Source organism: Arachis stenosperma, chromosome 3 (assembly GCF_014773155.1).
Source record: "Arachis stenosperma cultivar V10309 chromosome 3, arast.V10309.gnm1.PFL2, whole genome shotgun sequence".
In the NCBI taxonomy this organism is placed as follows: domain Eukaryota; kingdom Viridiplantae; phylum Streptophyta; class Magnoliopsida; order Fabales; family Fabaceae; genus Arachis; species Arachis stenosperma.
Window position 1 is genome coordinate 34,149,930 of NC_080379.1, and position 17,502 is coordinate 34,167,431.

Consider the following 17,502-nt stretch of genomic DNA (forward strand, 5'->3'; position numbering starts at 1 on the left):
CAAAAAATAATTTTTTTGTTTGTTCTCTCAAAATTAGATCTTAATTTTATTCAAAAAATATTAGTGAGATAAAATCAAAGGTTAGAAAGAAGTCTTTAATTTAACGTGGTTTTTTATATAGAATTTGTTGCTTGAATTCTCCAATGAAGTTGCGGCCAATGATGAATCTGAATTGTTGGAAATTGCTATTACACCAACTAAGTGACTATCCTCGGAATCGGAAGATTCGAAAGTGGAAGGAGATATCTCAACTTGCAAGAAGATCAAGATTGAGAAAGAAACTTGAGAATTTAGATGCACATGTTTTGGAATCTCTTTTAGAGTCTATCTAATAGAATAATGCCAAGCATATGTTTGTTTTGGTGGAAACATTGTCTTTTCTTGAGTTATTATTTTTCTTTTGGTTCTTTTCTATTTTTATGTTTGAAATTTAGAATTTTTTTAAATATAAATTGAAGTTATTTGGTTATTACTTGTGGTTTTATTTTTAATTTGATTATCACCGTTGATATTTTGATAATTTTAATTTAATATTTAATGTCATAAAGTTATAAATTTCTTCTTTGAATTATTGTTGATATAATTAAGTTAGTTATTAATTTTTAATGTGTATTTATTTAAAAAAAATCTAATTATAATTTTTAATTAAAGTATTATGTTTATAATTTTAAATTTAAATTCAAATATACTTTTTTTTTGAATTTTTACGTAAGCAATTGGGTTTGAGAATATTTTTTAAAAATTTATATAATTTATAAGTTACTATGCTAATTATAAAGGATTATAATAAAATAAATAGAATTATCAGTCTTATTAAGATGTGAAATTATTTATACTATTTAAAAAAAATGTAACACTGTTTAAATTTTAGAAAAAGTATAATAAAGTTAATACTATTTATGATGAAACTAAAAAAATTATTTTTAAATTAACAAATTTCTATATTGCTAATGGACAACGGACGTTTGATTATAAAATTTTATTTAAAAATTTAAAATTTATACTAGCTAATTAGAAAATTCTATTTTAAAAATTTTAAATTTGAATTTCTAATACTAATTTCTAATTAAGTAAGTTTTTAACCATTTCAATTTTTAAATTTAAATTTTTTTACTTGCCACATTTATAAATTTTTTTTATTATCTTTTAGATTGTCTCTCCACAGTAGAAATACTTTCATCTTTTTCTCTTTTTTTAAGTATTTTTTCTAAATTTATGTAATTTATAAGGTTATTAATTTTTAGATTGTATTTAATTTTATTTATTTTTATTGATAAATAATAGGATTGATACTATATTTATGACGAAACTAATAAAAATTATTTTTAAATTAACAAATTCCTATATTCTTAATGAATAACAAACGTTTAATTAAAAAAGTTTATTTAAAAATTTTAAATTTGCACTAGCTAATTAGGAAATTCTATTTAAAAATTTGAAATTTAAAACTCTAATACTAATTCCTAATTAAGTGGCTTCTTAAACGTTTTGATTTTTAAATTTAAATTTTTTTAATTGTCACATTTATATTTTTTTTCTATTTACTTCGTTTACATTGTTATTTTTTAGATTATAACAATAGAGGTACTTTTATCTTTTTCTCTCTTTTTACTTATAAGTTGTTCATTTTCAATATCTTTAACTATAAGTTGAATTTATTGATCGTGAGATTAAACTTATATTTATTTGAAAAAAGATACTTTTGTAAAAATATATATATTATTTTCTGTAAAATATATTTACGTAACTAAATAAATGAGAATAAAAAAGAAATTAAAGCCATTGAAAATAAAATCTGTGCGATTTTACATAGACACAAAAAGACACTAATTTCATATTCTATTTGGTAAGTTAGACATGAAAAAAATTGTAAAAAAATTAGTGTCTTAAGTTAAAAAATTAGTGTTTCAGCATTTCAGAGAGACACAAAATACATGTTTTTAATGGGTGTTTGTGTACGACTATGTCTTTCATCATTTTTGTCTCAGTAAACAAACACCATACATGTACTCCTGTGTACTCCTGTATCTATATTTTGAAGGACATATATACCAAAAACAGACGCTGTCATATGTATACTACTTTATTTTTTTTAATAATATAAAAAATTTGATAATAAAAATGTATTATGTATAATGTATATATATTTTTAATTGGTTAAAAAATTTATTTATTTGATATTTTTAGGTATATATTGAAAGATGCAAGAAGTTCAAAGAGAAATAAGATTATATTGAAGAGAAAATTGATATTAAGAGACAAAGAAAATACAAAGCAAAGCACAATTTAAGGTAGATTTCATATAAAAAAATAAATTAATTATTTTATCATTTTTGTTTTTAGGTTAGAATAATATATTTTTTTATTTGGTATTTTTAAGTATGTCAGTTCTATATATTTAGTTTTTATTGGGTATACAAAATAACTAACATGTCATAAGTATTTTGGTCGAATGAAAGCCCATAAAATACAATATTTTTTATATATTATTTAGCTATTGACAAGTAATAAATTATTAATTTACATTGTCTTCGTAATATGTTACTAAATTTGTTTATGAAAAAATTACAGGAAATTCAAGTGATAGTTCCAATGGTGTGCATTTTCAATCGGTGTTGTCGAACATTACAAATAGCATTAATACAGATTTATTTTTGGATGATTTTTTTTGGAACTTGCTTATGGGAATGTACATGCACTTTATGTATTTTGATTTTCCTATTATTTATTCAATTATAAACTTTAACAGAAAATATGTTCAAAACTAATATTTCGAGTTATCTTATTAGGTAATAACCCAACACTATATTGATCAAGGTCTCCAACTACTAATCTACACTCTGTAGATGAAAAAAAAAACGATATTCCAATATTAGTGATATTAGTAATTCGAGTATCACACATGAAGCATATGATAGTCCATGCCATCAGACAAGTCAATAACATCTTCAACAAACATAAAATAATATCTACCAGCTACTATGTTATTATGTTTTTATTACTTAAAGACCAAACATTTAACTTTTTAATTGGTCTATTAAAAACAATCATTGGTATATGCTAAATAATTATTATAGATTCATTGGAGTACACAAATCGAATTAGATTGCAAAGGGATGTAAGACTGAATAGGAAGACTATGCTAATTCAAAAGAGACATGGTAAGATAAGCATGATAGATTGTAATTATCACAAAGCTAAAATTTTACTTCTTTTATCTTTAATATTACCTTCATAATATATATTCATAATTCAGCTGATTCAAACATTTAACATATATTCATTTTTTTTTATAATATAAAGTACTTGATGTATTATCTCTAATGATTACAGGAGCAAGTACATTTAATTCAAATTTAGATACTAAAGAATTAGAAGAAGTGTGCATAGCTGAAAAAAAAAGACACCTGACACAAAGAGAAACATTTTTGAAGGAATTGACTACAAATTTTTCAAAAAATTTTCAAGAAGTTGAGGATATTACTAAAAATACGACTATTTTAGATGATTCTGTGCAAATTTAATACCCAGCCATATTCGATGTTGCTGAGAATACAGGTAATTTAAGAAGTAGCAATATCAGCACTTTATTATTTACTATTGTTATGCTTTTTATAAACAAAAAATTATCGTTTAGTGTTCAAGTTTTAAAATTCAAACTAAAATATGGTTATATATTATAATTTTTGTATTTGAACATTGATTTATTGTAAAACTTAAATCTTGAGGTTGGCACAATAAAATTGTATTATATGATCTCATCTTTTTAATCCATAAATTGCATTGTTCGGTAATCTTTTATAAATATTATTTTTATACTTAACATGGTGAAAGAAAGGTATATTTTTATATAAAGTATTTGTTGCAGATATAACTAAAACAATTTATTATCTTGGTGATTATTAGATGTGATAGATATTGGTGACCCAGAATTTTTTGTCGGCATTGCGACGCCATGATGTGGTATGAGGAGAGATCAGAGAAGTCCAAAACAGGATCCAATTTTGAGTTCTCAATATGTTGTATGCAAAGGAAGGTACAACTGCCGTTTTGAAGCACTTGATCGGACGCTCAGGAGTCTTATGTCAGTTACCGATCAACATAAGACACATCAACCATTTGGTGGTAAGATTGTTGTTTTAGGAGGTAATTTCAGACAGATACTTCCGGTGATTCCGAAAGGAAGTAGACACGATATATTAGCATCCGCTATTAACTCATCCCATCTGTGGTCATTTTGCAAGGTTGTGAAACTGCATACGAATATGAGGCTTCTAATGTCTTCTTCGGATCAAGATGAAGGTGAAATGAAGATATTTGCTAATTGGATACTTGATGTTGAAAATAGAAATATTGGCTCTGTTGTTGGTGATGAATTAGAAGTTGAAATTCCAGATGATCTATTGATTACAACTACTGATGATCCTCTCTCTCATTTGGTAGACTTTGCATATCCAAATTTGTTGCAAAATATGTCAGATTACAGGTATTTTCAGAGTAGAGCAATTCTTGCACCCACACTTAAGAGTGTCGAGAAGGTAAATGATTTTGTCTTGACAATCTTTCCAGGGATGGAAAAGGAGTATTTGAGTTCTGACACAACATGTCAAGCTGATGAGAATGAAGATGTAAAACAAGAGTGGTTCACACCAGAGTTTCTAAATGACATCAAATATTCGGGACTACTCAATTACAAGTTGACTTTGAAGCCAAGAGTCGCTGTAATGCTACTGCGAAACATAGACCAGACTTCAGGTTTATGCAACGGGACAAGATTAATAGTTAACAAACTTGGCAGCAATGTAATTGGAGCGACGGTAGTGACCGGTAGAAATATTGGAGATAAAGTGTACATTCCAAGAATGAACTTGATCCCTTCAGATTCAGGATTGCCATTTAAGTTCCAACGGAGACAATTTTCATTAACAGTATGCTTTGCAATGACCATTAACATGAGTCAGGGTCAATCATTATCACATGTACGGCTTTATTTGCCAAAATTAGTGTTCACCCATGAACAACTTTATGTTGCTTTGTCAAGAGTTAAGAGTCGCAGTGGCCTCAGGATTTTAATTCTAAATGAAGACGGCAATCCAAAGTCATCAATAACAAATGTCGTGTTCAAAGAGGTTTTTAATAATATTTAGGTAAGAATAATATTATTTTCATTTTAATAGCATGTTATGATTTACACTTTTGCACAAATCTTTACTATAGATATAACTAATTTATCTGTAACTCTTTTTTCAAATTTGAAATGAAATGTGTAACAATGAGCACAACATCCAATGATTTTTTAATGAAGTTAGTAAGATACTAGGTTGTCGATAAATTTTTATTAGCTTTTTGATATAAAATTTAGGGTAAAATTAACATGCTATTATTACAGTTATATATGTTCTTATTTTTTTATCTCCCTCCTTATGGTTCAAGAATATTATAAACTTCGAACTCTTCTATTCATATTTTACTTTGAATAAAGATAAAACAACATATTTAATACGTTTATTATATAACGATGATGATAGTGTTATACTAAATTTAAAAAATATATGATTCAAAAATATTATTTTTAATTTAACTTATCAAATTTAAATATAAGCCCGTGCATCGCACGGGTTTAACACTAGTAGTAATACAAATGGAGAGCTCATTTGCTGACGTGGCGTTCATACGTTGAGTCTGGGAGTTTATTTGCTTACGTGTCGTCACTAGAAATTTTTAGATTTATATTTTTAAATTATAAATTATTATTTGCTCGGGTTGTTATTTTCAAATTTTAAGTTTGGGTTGTTTTACTTAGGTTGTTATTTTTTAAATTTTAAATTATTTTATTTGTTTGAATTATTTTACTTAGGTTGTTATTTTTTAAATTTTAAATTATTTTATTTAAGTTGTTATTTTTTAAATTTTATTTAGATTTTATTTAGATTATTCTTTTTTATATTTTAACACTATTTTTTAAAAATCTGTTAATTCTTTTTAGCATAATTTTTTAAAATTTTGTTGATTTTTTTTAAATTGCAGCTACATAAATTCTTTTAAAGAAATTTAGAGTTTTAAAAAAATTTACGTTAATTATTCTTCGGTTGTTACATACTAATATTACAATAAATAAATATTTACGTTAGTTTAGAATTTTTAAATTATTATTTATTTAAGTTGTTATTTTTAAATTTTAAATTTTAAATTTGGGTTGTTTTACTTAGTTTGTTATTTTTTAAATTTTAAATTAAAGTCAACCAAATTTTAAAAAATTTAGTTATGATGCAACTATAAAAGGATAAGTTATGAGAGATGTAAAACACCACAATTTAAAGTACATCAATTCCTTTTTTTACATATATCCAAAATCTCCCTACTTATTCCAATAGCTGACATTCACAAAATTGCTGACATCAATCCTACAATCGACAATTTATGTGTACGTATACGAGTGATATGGTTATCGACACTATCAAGTTACGGAAATTCTCCATTGCCATGCTCAATTGAGATGGTTTGACTCGATGAAGACGCGAGTTTTTTACTAATATCCTTTTATCCATGACTTCAAGGTTATTTATTTATTTATTTAAATTAAAGTCTATGTACATTGGATTAGATATTAAATAAGTCTATATTTAACTTTTTCTTATGTTGTTTTCTTTTTTAAGCAGGTATCGAATAAAGCTTAGTGTCATTGATGATTCTGACTGTGCATGTTATGTAGTCTTTGACAAGGAGGCAAAACAAGTTTTGGAAGAGAGCTTTGTAGAGATACTTGATCCACTCCTATTGGTAAGATCTAACCAATATTTATTTCTAAAAGCATTAGTGAAGATATTTTTATTGGTACTTTTTATATTATTTATTATTAATATATTATGTAATATCCTGCAGAAAGGAGATCTATCAGATACACCTACACTTTTACTCAACCTAATTGATAAGATCTTTTTCTTCATCGTTGAAGTTCAAATATATGATATTTCATATTTTTCACCTTCTTATAAAGTTAAGAAGATGACTAATAATGTGGATCTCATAAATAAATTCAAAGAGGCTCACCCTATTCAAATTGTGAGTATATATAAGTGTACTTCTATTAAAAATTAATTTATTTTTTGCTTTTTTGGTCATTAGTAGTATCTAATTTATAAATAATAATTAATTATAATTTTAGGATGTTGACTACACCGGTGGTTTGTTTCCAATTTCAAAGACATCCTCAATCATTGAAGGGGAGAAAGTAGAAGGTACTAAGGTATTTGTTCAAAAAATATTTTTTTTTGTTTGTTCTCTCAAAATTAGATCTTAATTTTATTCAAAAAATATTAGTGAGATAAAACCAAAGGTTAGAAAGTAGTCTTTAATTTAACGTGATTTTTTGTACAGAATTTGTTGCTTGAATTCTCCATTGAAGTTGTGGCCAATGATGAATCTGAATTGTTGGAAAGTGTTATTACACCAACTAAGTGACTATCTTCGGAGTCGAAAGATTCGAAGGTGGAAGGAGATACCTCAACTTACAAGATCAAAATTGAGAAAGAAACTTGAGAATTTGGATGCACATGTTTTGGAATCTCTTTTAGAGTCTATCTAATAGAATAATGCCAAGCATATGTTTGTTTTGGCAGAAACATTTTTTTTCTTGAGTTGTTATTTTTTTTTGTTCTTTTCGATTTTTATGTTTGGAATTTAGAATTTTTTTAAATATAAATTGAAGTTATTTGGTTATTACTTGTGGTTTTATTTTTAATTTGATTCTCACCGTTGATATTCTGATAATTTTTAATTTAATATTTAATTTCATAAAGTTATAAATTTCTTCTTTGAATTATTATTGATACAATTAAGTTAGTTATTAATTTTTAATGTGTACTTATTTAAAAAAATCTAATTATAATTTTTAATTAAAGTATTATGTTTATAATTTTAAATTTAAATTCAAATATACTTTTTTTAATTTTTACGTAAGCAATTGGGTTTAAAGTTACTATGCTAATTACAAAGAATTCTAATAAAATAAATAGAATTATCAGTCTTATTAAGATGTGAAATTATTTATACAATTTAAAAAAATGTAATACTGTTTAAATTTTAGAAAAAGTATAATAAAGTTAATATTGTTTATGATGAAACTAAAAAAATTATTTTTAAATTAACAAATTTCTATATTCCTAATGGAGAACTGACGTTTGATTAGAAAATTTTATTTAAAAATTTAAAATTTATACTAGCTAATTAGAAAATTCTATTTTAAAAATTTTAAATTTGAATTTCTAATACTAATTTTTAATTAAGTAAGTTTTTAACCATTTCAATTTTTAAATTTAAATTTTTTTACTTGCCACATTTATAAATTTTTATTATTATCTTTTTAGATTGTCTCTCCACGGTAGAAATACTTTCATCTTTTTTTCTCTTTTTAAGTATTTTTTCTAAATTTACGTAATTTATAAGGTTATTGATTTTTAGATTGTATTTAATTTTATTTATTTTTATCGATAAATAATAGGATTGATACTATTTATGACGAAACTAATAAAAATTATTTTTAAATTAACAAATTTCTATATTTTTAATGAATAACAAACGTTTAATTAAAAAAGTTTATTTAAAAATTTTAAATTTGCACTAACTAATTAGAAAATTCTATTTAAAATTTGAAATTTAAAACTCTAATACTAATTCCTAATTAAGTGGCTTCTTAACCGTTTTGATTTTTAAATTTAAATTTTTTTATTTGTAACATTTATAATTTTTTTCTATTTACTTCGTTTACATTGTTATTTTTTAGATTATAACAATAGAGGTACTTTTTTTTTTTCTCTTTTTACTTATAAGTTGTTCATTTTCAATCTCTTTAACTATAAGTTAAATTTATTGATCGTAAATTAAACTTATATTTATTTGAAAAAATATACTTTTGTAAAAAAAAATATATTATTTTCTGTAAAATATGTTTACGTAACTAAATAAATGAGAATAAAAAAAATTAAAGCAGCCATTGAAAATAAAATCTGTGCAATTTTACATAGACATAAGAAGACACTAATTTCATATTCTATTTGGTAAGTTAGACATGAGAAAAAATTGTAAAAAAATTAGTGTCTCAAGTTAAAAATTAGTGTTTCAGCATTTTAGAGAGACACAAAATACATATTTTTAATGGGTGTTTGTGTATGACTATGTCTTTCATCATTTTTTGTCTCAGTAAACAAACACCATACATGTACTACGCTATCATATGTGTACTACTTTATTTTTTTAATAATATAAAAAATTTGATAATAAAAATGTATTATGTATAATGTATATATATTTTTAATTGGTTAAAAAATTTATTTATTTGATATTTTTAGGTATATATTGAAAGATGTAAGAAGTCCAAAGAGAAGTAAGATTATATTGAAGAGAAAATTGATATTAAAAAACAAAGAAAATACAAAGCAAAGCACAATTCAAGGTAGATTTCATATAAAAAAATAAATTAATTATTTCATCATTTTTATTTTTAGGTTAGAATAATATATTTTTTTTATTTGGTATTTTTAAGTATGTCAGTTCTATATATTTAGTTTTTATTTGGTATACAAAATAACCAACATGTCATGAATATTTTGACCGAATGAAAACCCATAAAATACAATATTTTCTATATATTATTTAGCTATTGACAAGTAATAAATTATTAATTTACATTGTCTTCGTAATATGTTACTAAATTTATTTATGAAAAAATTACAGGAAATTCGAGTGATAGTTCTAATAGTGTACATTTTCAATCGGTGTTGTCGAACATTACAAATAGCATTAATACAGATTTATTTTTGGATGATTTTTTTTGAAACTTACTTATGGGAATGTACATGCACTTTATGTATTTTGATTTTCCTACTATTTATTCAATTTTAAACTTTAACAGAAAATATGTTCAAAACTAATATCTCGAGTTATCTTATTAGGTAATAACCCAACACCACATTGATCAAGGTCTCCAACTATTAATCTACACTCTGTAGATGAAAAAAAAAACGATGTTCCAATATTAGTGATATTAGTAATTCAGGTATCACACATGAAGCATATGATAGTTCATGTCATCAGACAAGTCAACAACAACTTCAACAAACATCAAATTAGGGGTGCACATGGGGCCGGGTGAAGCCGGGTTTGCGTTGACCCGAACTCGACCCTAAATAATGACCGGGTCTATTTATGAGACCCTTACCCGGCCCTAGACCCGATGAAATCGTATTACTTTCGGGCCACACTAAAGCCGGATCTAGACCGGGTGAAGCCCGGGTCTTGATCAACTTTATCACGACATTACCAAAAGTTGGATTCTACATCTCTTAAACCTCTAAATTTTGGAAAATAATTATTCCATAACATCACAACATTCACATAATAACACAAGAATCAACCCTTCTTCAAAATTAAAGCATAACCACAATCAATACTAATATTGTCTAATAACACCAAATATTTAAATCAATACAAATAACATAATGTTATGCATTCTAAACATAAAACATTAACTTATAGTCTTATAATGACTAATAATACAAAATATTAAGGTTTACAATACTTAAATTCCACATAAGAATAGCCATAATCCATCACTAATAACACAAAATATTAATTGTGTATGATGACTGGGCCACCGGGCCGAGTTCGGGTGACCCGAGCTATGGCCCAGACCCGACCCGAAATAATGACCGGGTCTATTTTTGAGACCCTTACCCGACCCTAAACCCGGTGAAATCACACCAAATTAGCCCCTAAAGTGTTCGGGACCGGGCCGGATCTTCGGGCCGGGTCGGGCCATGTGCACCCCTACATCAAATAATATCTACCAGTTACTATGTTAATATGTTTTTATTACTTAAAGACCAAACATTTAACTTTTTAATTGGTCTATTAAAAACAATCATTGGTATATGCTAAATAATTATTATAGATTCATTGGAGTACACAAATGGAATTAGATTGCAAAGGGATGTAAGACTGAATAGGAAGACTATGCTACTTCAAAAGAGACATGGTAAGATAAGCATGATAGATTGTAATTATCACAAAGCTAAAATTTTACTTCTTTTATCTTTAATACTAGCTTCATAATATATATTCATAATTCAGCTGATTCAAACATTTAACATATATTCATTTTTTTATAATATAAAGTACTTGATGTATTATCTCTAATGATTACAGGAGCAAGTACATTTAATTCAAATTTAGATACTAAAGAATTAGAAGAAGTGTGCATATCTGAAAAAAAAGACACCTAATACAAAGAGAAACATTTTTGAAGGAATTGACTACAAATCTTTCAAAAAATTTTCATGAAGTTGAGGATATTACTGAAAATACGACTATTTTAGATGATTCTATGCAAATTTAATACCCAGCCATATTCGATGTTGCTGAGAATACAAGTAATTTAAGAAGTAGCAATATCAGCACTTTATTATTTACTATTGTTATGCTTTTTATAAACAAAAAATTATCGTTTAATGTTCAAGTTTTAAAATTTAAACTAAGATATGGTTATATATTATAATTTTTGTATTTGAACATTGATTGATTGTAAAACTTAAATCTTGAGGTTGGCACAACAAAATTGTATTATATGATCTCATCTTTTTAATCCATAAATTGTATTCTTCGGTAATCTTTTATGAATATTAATTTTATACTTAACATGGTGAAAAAAAGGTATATTTTTATATAAAGTATTTGTTGCAGATATAACTAAAACAATTTATTATCTTGGTGATTATTAGATGTGATAGATATTGGTGACCTAGAATTTTTTGTCGGCATTGCGACGCCATGATGTGGTATGAGGAGAGATCAGAGAAGTCTAAAACAGGATCCAATTTTGAGTTCTCAATATGTTGTATGCGAGGGAAGGTACAACTACCGTTTTAAAGCACTTGATCGGACGCTCAAGAATCTTATGTCAGTTACCGATCAACATAAGACACATCAACCATTTGGTGGTAAGATTGTTGTTCTAGGAGGTGATTTCAGACAGATACTTCCGGTGATTTCGAAAGGAAGTAGACACGATATATTAGCATCCGCTATTAATTCATCCCATCTGTGGTCATTTTGTAAGGTTTTGAAACTGCATACGAATATGAGGCTTCTAATGTCTTCTTCGAATCAAGATGAAGGTGAAATGAAGATATTTGCTAATTGGATACTTGATGTTGGAAATGGAAATATTGGCTCTGTTGTTAGTGATGAATCAAAAGTTGAAATTCCAGATGATCTATTGATTACAACTACTGATGATCCTCTCTCTCATTTGGTAGACTTTGCATATCTAAATTTGTTGCAAAACATGTCAGATTACAGGTATTTTCAGAGTATAGCAATTCTTGCACCCACACTTAAGAGTGTCGAGAAGGTAAACAATTTTGTCTTGACAATCTTTCCAGGGATGGAAAAGGAGTATTTGAGCTCTGACACAACATGTCAAGCTGATGAAAATGAAGATGTAAAACAAGAGTGGTTCACACCAGAGTTTCTAAATGACATCAAATGTTCGGGACTACTCAATCACAAGTTGACTTTGAAGTCATGAGTCGCTATAATGCTAATGCGAAACATAGACCAGACTTCAGGTTTATGCAACGGGACAAGATTAATAGTTAACAAACTTGGCAGCAACGTAATTGGAGCGATGGTAGTGACTGGTAGAAATATTGGAGATAAAGTGTACATTCCAAGAATGAACTTGATCCCTTCAGATTCAGGATTGCCATTTAAGTTCCAACGGAGACAATTTTCATTAACAGTATGCTTTGCAATGACCATTAACATGAGTCAGGGTCAATCATTATCACATGTATAGCTTTATTTGCCAAAATCAGTGTTCACCTATAGACAACTTTATGTTGCTTTGTCAAGAGTTAAGAGTCGCAGTGGCCTCAGGATTTTAATTCTAAACGAAGACGGCAATCCAAAGTCATCAACAACAAATGTCGTGTTCAAAGAGGTTTTTAATAATATTTAGGTAAGAATAATATTATTTTCATTTAAATAGCATGTTATGATTTACACTTTTGTACAAATCTTTACTATAGATATAACTAATTTATCTATAACTCTTTTTTCAAATTTGAAATGAAATGTGTAACAAGGAGCACAACATCCAATGATTTTCTAATGAAGTTAGTAAGATACTAGGTTGTCGATAAATTTTTATTGGCTTTTTGATATAAAATTTAGAGTAAAATTAACATGCTATTATTACAGTTATATATGTTCTTATTTTTTTATCTCCCTCCTTATGGTTCAAGAATATTATAAACTTCGAACTCTTCTATTCATATTTTACTTTGAATAAAGATAAAACAACATATTTAACACGTTTATTATATAACGATGATGATAGTGTTATACTAAATTTAAAAAATATATGATTATAAAATATTATTTTTAATTTAACTTATCAAATTTAAATATAAGTCCGTGCATCGCACGGGTTTAACACTAGTAATTATTCTAAAAGAACTCCAGATATATGATTAGATATAAAAATTTCATTACAAATATAAAAACAACTATTTCAAAAAAAAAAATCTAAAAGCTACTAAAAATACTTAGATATTATTAATCATCACTTTATGAGTTCTCAATACTCCATACCCATCACATATATTTTTATGATACTTTAAAATCTTCTTAAGATTTTTTTTACAATCTTTAATTTTATTCTTTTATATAATTAACTTTAATAACCATCACTTTAAGAGATATTTATATAATTTCTAACTTATATAAAATTATAATTTAGGTCCCAACTACATAATACATTTGACTATCATAAATAAACAAATATATCCATCCAAAATTTATATTAAACACATATAAATCATATCAAGGACTCTCAATACTCAGTTACCAACATAAACACTTAAAAGCAATAAACATCATCAAATATCAGACATGAACTTATGAACATTCGTGAATTTATTTTTATCTAAATTTTTACTATGTATTGAATTGGTTAAATGTATAATTATTTATTTAAAAAATAATACATGAGATTTTTTTATTATTTAACAACACTTTTAAAGAATATTACTAAAATATTACAAAAATATATATAAAAAAAGAAAAAACAATAAAAATACTAAATAATATGAACAATAGATATATTGGATGTAATTCACTAGGTGTACGGATAGTTATTCTAATATTAAAATTTAGGTGGTTAATTTGAGAGTGTAGTGTATTTTTACTTTATTGGACTAATTATAAAATCTATTGTTCACATTATTCACAAAAACTATTGTCTATCTAACAAAATCTATAAAAAAATTTGAATTTAATATAAGCATACTAAAATTCACACACAAACACACAGATTTATATATAATATATATATTAGTTTTATATTACTATACTTAGTATTGCTTGCAAAATCAATTTACTTGAAAGATTATACGTTGAACAATCCAAATTTTCTTCTCTTTCACTATCCTCCGGCCCCCACCCTCTCTACTGTCTCTCTTCCCCTCTGCCCCCACGAAATTTCCTGGCTATAAATAGCGAAGAGCCCAAACCATTCCTCACAAGCATCTTCCATTCAATTCACATTAATTCGACTCTCCATAACCTCTCTGAAGACAAACTTTGTGTCTTTCTTTCTGTATCTAGCACTTGAGGAAATAAAATAAAACATAAAGCACAAAAAGAAGAAGAAAGATGGTGGTGTTGTCCAAACCAACAACAGAGCAGTACTCCTGCATAAGGAAAACACCCACATTCCCTACATCCATCGTCCCTGTGGTGGACCTTTCCAAACCCGGGGACGCAAAGACTCTCATCTTGAAGGCGTGTGAGGACTATGGCTTCTTCAAGGTCATTAACCATGCTGTCCCTATGGAGGCTATCTCCAACCTGGAGTCCCAAGCCGCAGAGTTCTTCTCCCTCCCCCTCACTCAGAAGGAGAAAGCAGGCACTCCCAATCCATTTGGGTATGGCAACAAGAACATTGGACGCAACGGTGACCTTGGTTGGGTCGAGTACCTTCTTCTCACAAACAACCATGACTACAACTTCATCAGACTCTCTTCTGTTTTTGGTCCAAAAGCAGAGCAGTTTCGGTACGTTATATTCCAAAAAATGAAGGCTTTTTTTCCAACTATCAAAAAAGGAAGGAAAAAGCTCATTGATTTATCATATATATATAATTTTGGCAGGAATGTGCTAAGTGATTACATGTGTGGTGTGAGGAAGATGGCATGTGTGATTCTTGAGCTGATGGCTGAGGGATTGAACATTGAGGAAAAGAATGTGTTCAGCAAGATGATGATGGACAAGGAGAGTGACTCAGTCTTCAGGCTCAACCATTACCCTCCATATCCTGAGAACTTCAATAATAATGGCAAAGGCATGATTGGTTTTGGTGAGCATACAGACCCACAAATCATATCGCTGTTGAGGTCCAACAACAGTTCGGGACTCCAAATTTGTCTGAGAGATAGGAGTTGGGTTTCGGTGCCACCTGATCACAACTCTTTCTTTGTCAATGTCGGTGATGCTCTGCAGGTATAATAGACATAATACAGAACATGTTAGTTTAATTTATTGTTCGAAGCCAATAATGAGACATATACTTATTCCTGTTCCTATGGATAACATGTGTTTAATTGCTTTGACATGTGGATGCACTCATCTTCAAATCGTTTCATAAGGACTATAAAAACACTATACTCGTAAAGCGAAACATAAACACTGCAACATCATCTAAAAGAATTTTTGTTATTGATTGGACTCTCAAATTTATGTTTCCCAATCATGTTAGGAAACCAACACCACAGCCAGCACTGCAAAAACAAAAATAAAATTTACATTTTCTTTTAAGAGTACCCAACAATACAAAAAAAATTATTCTTTTAAATAATTTTTTTATTCTTTATTATTTTTTTTTTCAAAACACTATAATTTTATTCATCCATCACTAGTCATCACCAACCAGTCAACCACTATTTTTTGTTGTTACAGCTATTATTATTTATTATTCGTTACCAATTTTGGTTCTCATCCTAAATTTTAATTCTTAAATTTTATGTCTTAAAATTTAAATTTTATATTATATATTATAAAATTTAATCTTAAATTAATTTTATTTTATTTTATTTTTAAATATTTTTTAAATATTTTTATTATTTTTAATTTTAGATTTTTTTTATATTCAATTGTTAGCTGATTTATTAGTTGAAAAAGAATTCGCCTCTTTGACTTTTTTTTTTGTTATACCAACCGACTTTTATAGGTTTAGGAAACATTTTTTATTCAAGATGACATGGAATTTGTACGAAAAACATAAAAACAAAATGTTTTTCGTATTCATGTTGTGTCAGCATGGTTTTGCATACTATATTTGAAATGGAATATGCCACCCACTTTGTCTAGTCATCCTAAATATCTCATTTTCATTTGACGATTATTGTTATTATTATTATTATTAATATTCTTTTCACTTGTTTCGGTCGGGGATATGCATCCACAGGTTTTGACCAATGGACGGTTTCGGAGCGTACGGCACAGGGTTCTGGCAAATGGGTTGAAATCAAGGCTGTCAATGATTTACTTTTGTGGTCCACCTCTGAGTGAGAGAATAGCCCCATTGCCATCTCTCTTATTGAATGGAAAGGAAAGCTTATACAATGACTTTACTTGGTTTGAGTATAAGAGTTCTGCTTATGCCACAAGACTCGCAGATAACAGGCTTAGTCGCTTCGAGAGAATTTCCACTACTTCTGCTTCCTCATAATGCACCAATATATTTTGTATGTGTCTTTATTTTTTGTTTTTACAATTAAATAAGATTGTGTATTTGATGTCTCTATACTTTTATGTTAGGGCACTTGTCAATAGTGTATAGGACTTTAGTAATATACATATAAGATTTTGTTCCTTTAAGTTCTTGTGTTCAATATTGGCTTCATATTGCAAGTATAGTTAAGTTCATGACTTATCCGGCCTTGCTTCCCTTGTTCCTCAAATTTATGGCTTAATATAAATTAGACATCCAAAACTTATAGACAAATAATTTTAACATATATAATTTATTATGCAAAGTTTGACTTGTACTGTGTACCCATAAAAATACTAAAAGAGGATGCACTGATGAAGCAAAACGATGTTGAGTTTTTTATTGTTAAAAAACAAGTGCCGTTGCTTGTGATCTTGCCTCACCACGAGTCAAATAAAAAAGGGTATAGGTTCTCGTAACCATTAAAATTGAATTTGGCAGTTATGTGTCCAAGTCGTATTTTGGAGAGGAGACATCATAATAGTCACGAATTAAGGGGTTTTAGAGATTGTGGACATGAAGTTAAAATAAGATTCAAGAAATTAAATTCAGACACAACTAAAGTGTTTCGACATATTTATGTTATTTTTTAGGAGGATTTTCTATCATTGTCATATAAATTATATAAATGTAATTGGATTAACTCGTTCTAATAAGTAAATTATTAAAATGAG

At 27.1% G+C, this 17,502-nt stretch overlaps 2 protein-coding genes and 1 pseudogene across 2 annotated transcripts; all 3 read left to right on the forward strand.

Annotated features, from left to right (window-relative positions):
• The first annotated feature begins 3,965 nt into the window (after positions 1-3,965).
• LOC130965862 (uncharacterized) lies at positions 3,966-5,147 on the forward strand. The gene has a single exon (XM_057890624.1). It carries the CDS (start codon positions 3,966-3,968, stop codon positions 5,145-5,147), a length of 1,182 nt encoding a protein of 393 aa, XP_057746607.1.
• A 6,686-nt stretch (positions 5,148-11,833) lies between these two features.
• Positions 11,834-13,015, forward strand: LOC130965863 (uncharacterized; annotated as a pseudogene).
• A 1,554-nt stretch (positions 13,016-14,569) lies between these two features.
• On the forward strand, positions 14,570-16,935 carry LOC130970422 (gibberellin 2-beta-dioxygenase 1-like). The gene is made up of 3 exons (XM_057896505.1): positions 14,570-15,113; positions 15,210-15,558; positions 16,523-16,935. The coding sequence occupies exons 1-3, from the start codon at positions 14,713-14,715 to the stop codon at positions 16,784-16,786; spliced, it is 1,014 nt and encodes a 337-aa protein (XP_057752488.1). The 5' UTR covers positions 14,570-14,712; the 3' UTR covers positions 16,787-16,935.
• The last annotated feature ends 567 nt before the right edge of the window (positions 16,936-17,502 follow it).